The sequence below is a fragment of the Nansenia antarctica genome (genome assembly GCF_963989245.1).
Source record: "Nansenia antarctica genome assembly, chromosome: 3".
Taxonomy (NCBI): domain Eukaryota; kingdom Metazoa; phylum Chordata; class Actinopteri; order Argentiniformes; family Microstomatidae; genus Nansenia; species Nansenia antarctica.
The window spans coordinates 22,842,494-22,854,993 of record NC_137688.1 but is presented as its reverse complement, the minus strand read 5'-3'; the positions used below and the strand labels follow the sequence as shown (position 1 = coordinate 22,854,993).

The 12,500-nt window shown below is 49.3% G+C and overlaps 1 protein-coding gene across 1 annotated transcript in view; it reads left to right on the top strand.

The window, feature by feature from the left end:
* The window catches only part of aff2 (AF4/FMR2 family, member 2), a gene marked incomplete at both ends in the record, with an annotated part of 174,232 nt that overhangs the window by 80,684 nt on the left and 81,048 nt on the right, over window positions 1-12,500 (top strand). Inside the window, one exon of the mRNA XM_080527086.1 lies at window positions 10,055-10,099. Coding sequence (XP_080383212.1) covers window positions 10,055-10,099 — 45 coding nt within the window. The remainder of the gene's footprint in view (window positions 1-10,054; window positions 10,100-12,500) is intronic.

Here is a 12,500-nt window from a genome sequence, read left to right as displayed (position 1 = left end):
TTACAGCAAACATGTTTGTTGTTCAGGTTCACCGATGTGGGCAGGTGCTCACTGTCCGTCGGTGTAGCCATTCGGGGATTGTCCAAATGATCCGTCTGATATTTTGTTTTAATACGGTGCCAGGCAACATTGCATGCACTGTACTGCGCAGTTCCTACGCAACGCATACACGCAAGGTCTACCCTACTGTGCATAAAGTTCATACAGTGTATACCGGGCTCGGAGTAGCTTTCCCCCCACCTCTTATGGTGGCTTGTTTTGGTCTCCTTTGGAGACGTTGACCTCCAGACCTGCATCGCTTCTCATTTCCATCGCCAGTGCTCTTCAACCTAAACCATACCTGTCTATGGACAACCACAGTGGCCCCTTTCACATGATTCATGCACACCATCTTCTTCTTCTCTCTCTCTCTCCCTCCCCCCCCCCCCCCTCTCTCTCTCTCTCCCTCCCCCCACCCCTCTCTCTCTCTCTCCCTCCCCCCCCCTCTCTCTCTCTATCACTCCCCCCACCCTGCCTCCTCTCTCTCTCTCTCTCTCTCTCTCTCTCTCTCTCTCTTCTTCCCATCTTCTTCTACTCTCTTTCTTTCTTTCTCTCTCTCACTCACTCACTCTCTCTCTCTCTCTCTCTCTCTCTCTCTCTCTCTCACAATAACTCCCTCCCACCCTGTCCCCCTCCCTCTTTCTCCCCCCCCCCCCCCTCTCTCTTTCGCCATCGCCACCGTTATGATAAAATGCAGATGGGGTACTCTGAATAAAGTTGCATACTGTGCATAAATAGAATATTTAATTGGACTGCAGCGCGGGCCTAAATCAAATTACTCTCGGACTGACAGCAACACTTACGTTAACATCATTCCCCCTCGCAGAAAAGCCAGAGCCAAAATTTAAATTAGTAACAGATAATTAGGATAAGAGGGGGAACTCAGGCTGACGGCGGGCCTGCGTAATTGGAACGCATGTGGAACATACTGCTGCCTCTCATTAGCGGTACAGCGCTGTCCGCCGGAGCCGCCGGAGGTAGGGAGACGGAGGGACGGAGGGACGGAGGGACGGAGAGGTCAGGGGCAGGAGTCAGCCCCCCCTCGTAGGAGAGGTACAGGAGCTACAGAGCCGTGCTGTGGAAAAAAAAGTCTCCGGCCCCTCCACCCACGTTTCTTCACCTCTCCGTCTCCGCTGGTTGACGGTGTGGGAAAGAAACAACATGGCGCTTTGTCACAGCTGATGTCAATGTGTGTGTGTGTGTGTGTGTGTGTGTGTGTGTGTTTTTTAACACTCCTTATGTCCTTTTCAGTCGATCTGCCCATACAAGTAGGTGATTAAAGCACTGTACAGTATGGGTTAAGACCTGTGTTATTCTCTGTGGGGTAGATGATGCTCCTCCTGTCTGTGTGAACGATTGGAAGATAACCAACCACCGTCAGGCCCCTGGTGGCCATGGTTCAGCAGGTGGATTTACTGGCGTGGTCTAATTACAGCAGACTGAGCATTTTCCACCTACACACACACACACACACACACACACACACACACATGCACACACACACACACACACGCATCCATGCATGCACACATGCACGCACACACACGCACGTATGCATGCGTGCATGCACACACACACACACACACACACACACACACACACACACACACACACACACACACACACACACACACACACACTGGCATCAGGTAGTCCTCTCCATAATCTCCCTCTCTCTCAGATGTCAGCCTCGTACGACGACATATCACTTAGCAGTCCAAATAAAGGTCATCTCTTTTTCAGATGATGGACTGGGATTCTCCTAGGCTAGAGTGAGATTATAATCTCCCCTTGTTTAACCCCCCCACCCCCTCCCGGTCCCACGCTCGGTACTGTATCATCTGTTAATACCCGACAGAGCCTATTGCTAATCCCAGGAGGAGAGAGAGAGAGAGAGAGAGAGAGAGAAGGTTGTTGCTCTAGGGGAGCTTGACGGCATCATGCAGAATGATTAGCAAACCAAGATTAATAGAATTAAAGTACCTGGCGATTACCCATCATCTGCCCTCTTCCTTCCTTCATCCTGCCTATTCTCTCTCTCTGTCTCTCTGTCTCTCTACTTTCTCTCTCTCTCTCTCTCTCTCTCTCTCTCTCTCTCTCTCTCTGTCTCTCTACTCTCTCTCTCTCTCTCTCTGTCTCTCTACTCTCTCTCTCTCTCTCTTTCTCTCTCTCTCTCTCTGTCTGCTTTATGCCTGGGTGGTCATATGGGAGGTGGGGGCAGGGGGGGGGGGGGGGTGAAGGGGAGATTTCCCCGGGACTGGGACCAGCTAGCTTCCCCCCTGCGGTCACGCTTCCCCTAGCATCAGAGGGATGTTGTGCTTTGCATGGTAATTAGGTCCCCTTTGTTCCATCTGTTTGGCGGTGTAAGCGCTGGGGGCGGCTGAGGCGCAGGCAGGCGGGCAAGCTGCACGCCCAGCCCCAGGGTGAGCTGCTCCCTGGGGGGGTGGCTGGAGAGCCGGCCGCCCTAGCTACCTCTACGCCTAGCTACCTCCACACCTAGCTACCTCCGCTCCTAGCTACCTCCACGCCTAGCTACCTCCCCTCCTAGCTACCTCCGCTCCTAGCTACCTCCACGCCTAGCTACCTCCCCTCCTAGCTACCTCCGCTCCTAGCTACCGCCACTCACTCCTAGCTACCTCCGCTCCTAGCTACCTCCACTCACTCCTAGCTACCTCCACTCACTCCTAGCTACCTCCACTCCTAGCTACCTCCACTCCTAGCTAGCTACCTCCACTCCTAGCTTCCTCCACTCCTAGCTAGCTACCTCCACTCCTAGCTACCTCCACGCCTAGGTAGCTACCTCCACTCCTAGCTACCTCCGCTCACTCCTAGCTACCAACACTCCTAGCTACCTCCACGCCTACTATAGGCTACGTACTTCCGTACCAACCTGCGTCCGTGCCTTGCCTCTGGCCCAGGGTGAGCTGGTCCCTGTGGGAGTGGCTGTGTCGTGTAGGCTGGCCTAGATACCACCATACCTAGCTACCTCCACGCTGAGCCCCAGCTCCGGGGTGAGCTGCTCCTGTGGGGTGGACGGATTGCAGGCTACCACTATATCAAGCCATAAGGTGCTTGGCTTCTTGTTTACGGGTGTTTTTTTGGAGGGGGCATTGATGCCTGTGAAACCATTATGTGTCTGAGTGTTTCTCAGTCTCTTGCCAGTGTGTTTCTCTGTCTTTCTATCCGTATATCTGTGGAGATCTGTCAATCTGTCTTTCTGTTTTTCCGCTTGTCTGTCTGTCTATTTATTCTTTCTGTCCTTCCGGGTCTGTCTGTCTGTCTGTCTGTCTGTCTGTCTTTCTAACCATCAGGGTCATTCTGTTTGTCTATGTGTCTGTTCCATCTATCTGTCAGGGTGCCACAGGCGGAGCTGTTGGCCTTACTGCCAGCGTCACTCTAAACAGAGGTGACGGGTTGTTAGGGGGACTGCGCCGTGCCCTCCTCTCCTCTCCTGTCCTCCATCCTGCCCACCCAATGTCTCCCTCTGTTAGCGTCCATTGGCCCCTCATTCCCCTACCCTGGCGTGCCCACAAAGATGGCATTGTCCCACAGGCCACAGGGCAGACCAGCAGGCCTGGGAAAAAAAAGACACTGGGGGATAGAGAAAGAGAGAGAAAAATGGGGTGAGAGAATGATAGAAAGGAGGGTGTGGGGGAGGGGGGGGTAAGAGAGAGATGGAAAGAGGGGAGTATATATATATACAGTATATATAAAGAGAGAGAGAGAGGGAGAGAGAGAGAGGCTGAGAGAGAGAGAGAAATAGAGCATACAGTATGTGTGAGGGCGAAAATGAATTTATTTTTCTTCCCATTTCTTTTTCTCATTTCTTTTCTTTCCTCTTCCGCCAGAATACTCCAGATTTTTTTTTCTTTTTTTCCTGAGAGCAGTCTTCCACGCTACGGTATGTTGTGATAGCCTGAGGTGCGTCGCTGCCTGTTGCAGTGTTCCTGTAGAGTATCTGATCAGCACACAAACCTGCTAAATGCTTCAGAGTGGCCCTGGCTGTTTTGAGAGGGCCCTGCGTGCGGGGGATGTGTGCGAGATGAGCACGACTGTGCCTTCGTAGCAACAACAACAACAACAAAAAAGGCATCGAAAATGAAGTGTGGAAATCAGATTAGATAGTGTGAAAAACGGTCCCCCACAATAAGCAATATGGAAAAGGCAGAAAAAGTGTCGTCGAGCCAAAGAAAAGCATGGAGGATGATGTGGATGGGGGGGAGAAGGAAGCATTCAGGGGGCCCCTGGAAGAAGTACCTGATTACAATGATCCTGTATTAACATGGCTGAGGCGCACGCCTGGAAGAATGACAGGGAGGCTGTGGAATCGCTGGAACAAGCGTGTTAGTGAGTCACTGGGCAACAGAACCATCTCTCTTGTTTTTGTCTCCTCATCACGGTCGTGTGTCGCTGGGGACGGCCACAGTATGGTCATGTCTGCGGCCTGTGCGACTCGTCCTTTCGGAATGTAACAGGGCAGCGTGGGATTGGCTGTTTGTCGTCGTGTCAAAAGCTTTCGGAAGAAACATTGGTGATCGCTATCATCCACAGTCATTATTGTTACACAATAGTATGTTGAATACCATTTTTCTCCACTGTTCTGTCCTGTGTGACATTGTGTGGCATCAATAGCGATTGGGGAGAGAACCTTCCTCTCCGTTTCTTGTCCAGAGCTGAACTCTGTGTTGTCAGGGGACCACTAAATCAGATCTCCCACTGTTCAGCTGATAGCTCAAAGAGCCGCTTCCTGACAGCTTCACTGAGACAACGTGTTCAGTTTACATGGGCAACATTAGCCCCCCCCCCCCTCCACTTCCCTGTCCCTGTGTGTGTGTGTGTGTGTGTGTGTGTGTGTGTGTGTGTGTGTGTGTGTGTGTGTGTGTGTGTGTGTGTGTGTGTGTGAGTGTGTGTGTGTGTGTGTGTGTGTGTGTGTGTGTGTGTATGTGTGTGTGTGTGTGTGTGTGTGTGTGTGTGTGTGTGTGTGTGTGTGTGTGTTGTGTGTGCGTGCGTGCGTGCATGCGTGCATGTGTGCGAACTGAGAGATAGTAGGCTAGGCCAGGCTAGGATAAACTAAGGTCATCTGTAGTCCAAGTACCCTTTCATGTGAGCCTGGGGTCCATTGCTAGGTCTCTTGCTGTGGCTATTTCTTCTTTTTGAAAAAAATAAATGAAATGAATCAGAAATGCCCCGAGGACTCCTTAAGCTGGTTGTTGGATTACAGCCATAAGGAACCATCATATTTATTGATGGAACTGGTGGTTGAGTGCAACTTTCCCCAGTAGGAACACCAAAACCTGCCTTTTTCGATAAAGCAAGTCATAGCTTGCTTGGTCTTTGTCGTAGACCTGAAAAAAAAAGAAGAAACTCCTTTTTGATCAAGTTCCTCTATTCATCTCTCTCTCTGTGAATCAGTCAGTCCATGGAGTGTGCCGACTGCACTATGTGACTGTCTATATATGTGTCCCTTTTTGCTGTCATCTATCATGTTTTTTGCCTTGTTTATTCATCCATCCGTCAGAAGCAGAGACAGAGAGAACGAGAGTCTCTGAGTCGCTCTCATCTCGTGTTCAAATCTACCTATTTTGTTCCTGGAGCCGTTCTTCCACATTTTAAGCACAATTTGAGCTGTGCAGAGAGCATCAGAGCCCTGTGCCACTTTGATAGTGTGTGTGGGGTTTTTTTTTCTCCAGAGAAAGGGGGCCCTAATACATCTTATCTGTTGTTGATGCGCAGACGGTTTCTGAACAGCTATTTCAGAGAAAACGGATTTCTGCCCCAGTAATTGCCTCTGCAATATTCCCCCCGATCCACACATCATTCAAAGGAATAGGTCTTCTTTTTCCCTGAAAGGTTTCTGCAGTCTTGCAGAACGAGGTGACTGACACATTTTTTCCCCCTTTATTTTTCCCTTTCTTTCCACTCCCGAGCCCTGCCCCCCCAAAAAAACAAAGAACTATTAGTGAGATTAATGACAATTCCAGTGATCCCTGCATCAACCAATTAAAAAAGCTGTTTTTTTCCCTGTGAAGTGAAAAAAGCACAACCATGTTAAATTCATCACAGCAAAGATACAATTAGTTGCCTTACTGTGATTAAAACATGCAGTATTGTACTGTTCAATATTCAATAAGGGTTTTCTCTAGTAATTTCAATCCCTCGTGATATAAGGATCATGCATGGAATTAGTACTCTGTCCACATTTCTACTAGGCCGTGTCTGCTATGGGGGAGGCTGGTGGACGGAGAAATCGGAGTGCATAGTATTACATTTGTAATGCATAGAATGCAATGAGGAATGGTATCAAAAACCCCATGCCATGAGCGCGTCCTCCAATTCCTCCCTCCACCAGCCTCCCCAAGTCTACTACTGTATCTGCACCAATATACTATCTGCACCAATATGATATTTTTTACATATTGTTTACATTATGTTCATGGAACCAAGCTATTCTGGGAACACGGCAACAACGTGCACAACATTTTATTCACATGGGGAAATTGACTATCGCCGAGACGTCATTTGTAAGCCCCATTCAATCTCCCTGGAACGGCAGGTACACAGAGGACCCTGCCTGGGAGCGGAAATAAGATCTCAGCTGGATAGTTCTGTCCTAGCCATTTTGTAAAATAACTTTCGGGACTGTGAGAAATGAAGGTGACTCCTGTTTGCTTTAATGCGGGTGTAAACAAACGCAGACGCACGAATGCAGACACCAACACGCAACGCACGCTACTCCTCGCCGCAGCAAATGCATTGTCTGGTTTAATCACATTTGTCAAATGCTATCTGAATTCACCAAATGTCACAATTTGTTGTCAGGCAGCTCGCCGCACGTGACAATCTTTCTGCCTCACCCCACTCGCATTCGCTCCAGTATCACAGCCGTGACAATGGAGCGTCAACAACAACACCCCCGATATCGGCCACATCTGACTTGATCCCAGCAATCTGAAGCTGTAAGATGGTGTAAACACTTTGTCACAGAGCAGGCTTCCCTCTTGATATGGTTGACATTTGAGATCAGGGCGAGAGAGAGAGAGAGAAAGAGAGAGAGAGAGAGAGAGAGAGAGAGAGAGAGAGAGAGACAGAGGCAGGCGTTGAGCAGGGAGAGTGAGTGTGTAAATAGTGTGTAGCGTTCACCACAGGTCACTGGGATATGAACCCCGTTGTGTGTGTGTGTGTGTGTGTGTGTGTGTATGTGTGTGTGTGTGTGTGTGTGTGTGTGTGTGTGCGTGTGTGTGAGTGTGTGTGAGTGTGTGAGTATGTGTGTGTCTGTGTGTGTGTGTGTGTGTGTGTGTGTATAATAAGCTCCCCCCTCTGTAACATGTCAGATATCAGTGCCAGGCAGGACAATGAGAGAGCAACAACATCTGATTAGAGCCACAAGGAGTGCGAACACACGGTTTCTATGGGAACAGGATATTATGTGCTGCTGGTGAGAGAACAGGAAGTTTATGTCTGTCTGTGAGCTTGTTTACAAAGCTCCTACGGACTCAATCTCCTCTTGTGGGATCTGGGATGAATTAGGATGCCTGTTTACAGTACTGCTACTCAGTGGACTGGCCCTGTGCAGTGTGGCACAGCTATAAACAGTAAGACACAAGCAATCGCACCTGAGAAAGATTCCACTGACACACAGTTCTTACTAGTTTTACTAATTACATTTCTCCAGGTCTTCGATTAACAAGGTCTTCCGCAGTAGTGTTTTATTTAATTGAGTGTTCAGCTGTAGATGCATTTCATGCATGTGATTTACGTTTTGCTCGATGCTCAATTCAATAGTGGCTGTTACTTTAAAGAGAAGAGGCTGTGTGTGTGTGTGTGTGTGTGTGTGTGTGTGTGTGTGTTTGTGTGTGTGTGTGTGTGTGTGTGTGTGTGTGTGTGTGTGTGTGTGTGTGTGTGTGTGTGTGTGTGTGAGGTGTAGGAACATGACAGATCAGCCATGGGAAATATGTGGGGGATGTGGTCCTGCACACAAACACACACACACAAACACACACACACACACACACACACACCCCTTCCTTCCCCATCGATGTTCATCTGACAAACTCCCCTCCTCTGCCCACTGACCTTTCCAGACAGAGCATTGCCCCTAGCTATGCCTGGGGCGAGCAGAGCTGATCTCCCTGGCAGAGGGAGGCAGAGAGAGGCAGAGAGAGGCAGAGGGAGACTGAGGGAGGCTAAGGGAGGCAGAAAGAGGCTGAGGGAGGCACAGAGAGGCAGAGGGAGGGAGAGGGAGGCTAAAGGAGGCTGAGGGAGGCTAACGGCCAAGCTCCACCATGGCCATCGAGCGTTGCGTCAAATGTGCGTTGCGTCCGAAATTGGGATCAAATGCATTGTAATCAATGAAAGGTGCTCCACCTGCTGCGTTGCGTCAGCGTTGCGTTGCGTCCGATGGCTGCTTCAAAAGTAGACATTCAAAAAAGTTAGATTTTTGACGGTGGACGCAGACGTCACAATGAGACCAATTGTATATTTACAATTGTAGTTGTTGGTTATAATTGTATAGCCTATTGGTTGTTAGTAGAACGCAGTAGGTGGAGCTTGGACAACGGGAAGTTGACGCAACGCAGATGGCGAGTTGACGCAACGCAGCAGGTGGAGCTTGGCCGTAAGGGAGGCTAAGGGAGGCTAAGGTAGGCAGAGGGAGGGAGAGGGAGGCAGAGGGAGGCTGAGGGAGGCTAAGGGAGGCTGAGGGAGGCTGAGGGAGGCTAGGGGAGGCAGAGGGAGGCTGAGGGAGGCAAAGGGAGGCAGAGGGAGGCAGAGGGAGGCAAAGGGAGGCTGAGGGAGGCAGAGGGAGGCAGAGGGAGGTAGAAGGAGGGAGAGGGAGGCTGAGGGAGGCAGAGCGAGAGGGTGGCATGATATCATCATCAAACTACCAGATCATCATCATCATTATGCCTGAGGATCCACTGACATGGTCAAATACTATAACATATAATATTGTTTTATTATATGTTTTTTTTTCTTTCTTTTTTTTCTTGGTTCTGGCAAACAAAAGGAAACATTAGTTATTGAGTGACATTGACATAAAACAACAAATCGTGTGTCGGACCTGCCATTTATCATACAACGCTCTCTGAAGAAGGGCCATTAGGTCATACGCACATGTGTTAATTATCTCTTTAGATGCCATTAGGTCAGTTTTGGATGAGCAAGACATGTTTTGCCAACGTAGTCCAGCCAGGTGGCATATTGAATAGAGGTTGTTGTTCATCATGTCAGCCTGTCTTCAACGATGACTTCATGGTGACTTCATGGCTTCGCCACGGCTAGTCAATTGTTCCGCTTGTAATATAGGCATTATTACCATTACAGCCAGTCTATCAGGCCTTTCTGCATGGGATAAAGTGATGAGGTATTGTTTTATAAATATAAACTGCTGGCGTATTCTAGCCCCTAGGCTAAGATTGATCTGACCTGGTCTTGGCCTGTTCTGGCTTCTTCTGTGTCTGGGCTGTTAGTGTGTCTGTGTGTGTCTGTGTCTGTGTCTGTGTGTGTGTGTGTGTGTGTGTGTGTGTGTGTGTGTGTGTGTGTGTGTGTGTGTGTGTGTGTGTGTGTGAGTGTGAGTGTGAGAGTGTGTGCGATGTGTATTTTGGCTCATACCGTCTGATTACCTAAGACTGTTAGTGAGCCTTTAGGGGTGATGTCATCCCACAATAGTCATCGCCACCCAGAATAGATAGACCTATCTGTGCTGTCTGTCTGTGAATAATAAATACCACTCAATATGTATTTATTTATTTATTTTACGTCTGTGGAGAAAAAAGAAATCAAATATTCCGTTTTTTCTTTCTTCTATCTTTCATCCTCCTTTCTCTATTTGGACAGAGAACATTCTAATGATCCTCCGTTCAAGCATTACGTCAGTCTTCCTAAGGCCCTCTTGGCTACTGTCCTTTGAAACAATCTTTTTTTTACCCTCTCTCTCTCTCTTTCTTTCTTTTTTTGTTTTTTGTTCTTCTTCTTCATTCTACCTCCCCTAACAAGAGTCCTTTTCTTCTGTGTGCAGGTCAGCCTTTCCAATGACTCCAGCTGCGTGGAGGAGATTCTACGGGTAAGTGAGATTCGCTTCCTTTTTCTCTCCCCCCACTAATTACACCTGGTTACGGCTGAGCTACTGTTTGCACACAAAGCCACTTATCCGTCCAGAGAGTGCATGGGGGGCTCCGGGCAGGAAGAAAAAGCCCCTGTGATCTGACAATAATGGGCCCTTGTGCTCCAATACCAATCTGACTAAATTCATCAGGGGGTGAGACGAGAGCAGCGAAGCAAAGTTGTGTATCTTCTCCTCCTGGTGATTGCATGGAAAGCGGTTTGACCTTCCTGGGGCTAACACGCTCTCTCTTTTATTTACAAATCAATCCTGTGCTTAATAGGCCATGTCAGATTTGAATGTGAATGTATGGGGATGCTCTCAATTGAAAAAAGACAGCTCTGAACAAATAAAAAATACGTTAGGGCTTTGACCTTTTCTTCAGGGTGCTGGCATGTCCAATCTGGGTTGTGTGTGTGTGTACTGTACAAAGACTGACAGGGTGCGACTGGATAGAGATATCCTGGGTGGGGTAGGCACAGCGGGCGGGTTATGACAGGTCTATGACAGGCCTATGACAGCTCATGACAGGGAACCTCATTGATAGCCGTGTGTGGCTGAGACTGGTGCAGTTCAGGACGAGAGCAACGCCCCGTCGCCGCGACAACCTCACTGTTCCGAGCCACTCTAGCGCCTCAGGGAACGGCAGTGTGTGTGCGGACGTCACGGCAACGGGGAGAGGGATATGCACGTCTCCCTGACAACCCCGCTGGATGATGTGGGGCCTGTCAAACATGGAAACCCCCTCTGGGAGGGGGATGATGTCACAGAACAGTTGCCGGGCAACCGGCACTATGGCCGCCAGGCGGTGTGAGTTATGGTGGCGAGGGGCAATATATGTGTGTGTGTGTGTGTGTGTGTGTGTGTGTGTGTATTCCAACCATGGATCAAAAGCTATCTGTGATGGACGATGTCGCCTATCTTGGCAGCCACCCTGTCCCGTGCTGTTCACATTGATGTTGAAATCAACAACAGGATCGCCACGGTAACTGCAACCCCTGGCCGTCCATGTGATACAGTGTGGGAGAGGAGAGGCGTCCAGTCGGAAAAACGAAACTCAAGGTTTACCAAGCCAATCATCTGACCAACCCTCACCACACGCTTTTCCGAAGCACTTTACAACGGCCTCTCATTCACCCATTCACATACACACATATACACACCAATGGCGGCAAGCTACCATGCAAGGCGCCGACCCACTCATTGGAAGCAATTTGGGGTTCAGTGTCTTGCCCAAGGACACCTCGACACGTGGACAGCCGGGGAGCGAACGACCGAACCGACAACCTTGCAATCATTAGACGGCAGCTCTACCTCCTGAGCCTTCACAGTGTGAAACTTGGGGAGCAAACTGAACCACGACCATCTGAACTGTCTGAGAAAGCTGCTGAGGATCCATTGGCAGTCCCTCAAGCGTTCCAGTATGCTGAACATCCACTCCCTACTTAACATGAAATCCACTCCCTACTTAACATGAACATCCCCTCCCTACTTAACATGAACATCCCCTCCCTACTTCAGAAGGTACTCAGGGGGGCTGAACATCCACTCCCTACTTCAGAAGGTACTCAGGGGGGCTGGCCCTGTGACCAGGATGCCCTGACTCCTCTGGCCTAAAGAACATCTTCTTTGGTGAACTGAGGAATGGGCAGCAATCGCGAAAAGGATGGGCAAAAGAAACGCCTGAAAAACCCTCTGACTGAAGCGTCAACATAGAGCTGAAGTCTTGGGAAAGTCTTGCTCTAGAGCGTCCCTCCACCCGGCGTAGCCTCGTTATATATGGGATGGAACGACCGTCTCAGAAGCCGAGAAGGTGGACAAAGTCATGCTGTAGAGACAGAAGTGCAAGACAACAAGCAACAATGTCATGTCAATGTGTGTGTTCTTCATAATCCTATGATGGACAAACCTGTGTGTGTGTGTGTGTGTGTGTGTCTGTGTGTGTGTGTCTGTGTGTAGAGCAGAGTACACTAGAGCCCTCAGCCCTATGTCGTCACAGCTCGCCCCGCGTCAGCAGCCGTAGAGGCACAACTCAGGAGCCACTTACTCTCTTGACCCACTAGAGGTGAAGTGCCGTCTGCCAGATCTCAACACCACAGCCCCCTTTTCTGTGTGTGTGTGTGTGTGTGTGTGTTCTCCTCTCTCCCCCTCTCCTAGAAAGCATCTCTCCGTTTTCTCTTTCCTTTCACTCTGTCCGGCTGGAAATTTAAAGACAAGAATTCCAGGATGTGAATTCCATTTTGGAGAGATCTGAAGAGATCTAAGGAAGTGCCACTTGAATTCCACTCTTTTTTTCACCACTATTAGCACCACTATTCACCATGTGAAAACACATTCGCTTAAGTGCACGTCTTAAAGGAGG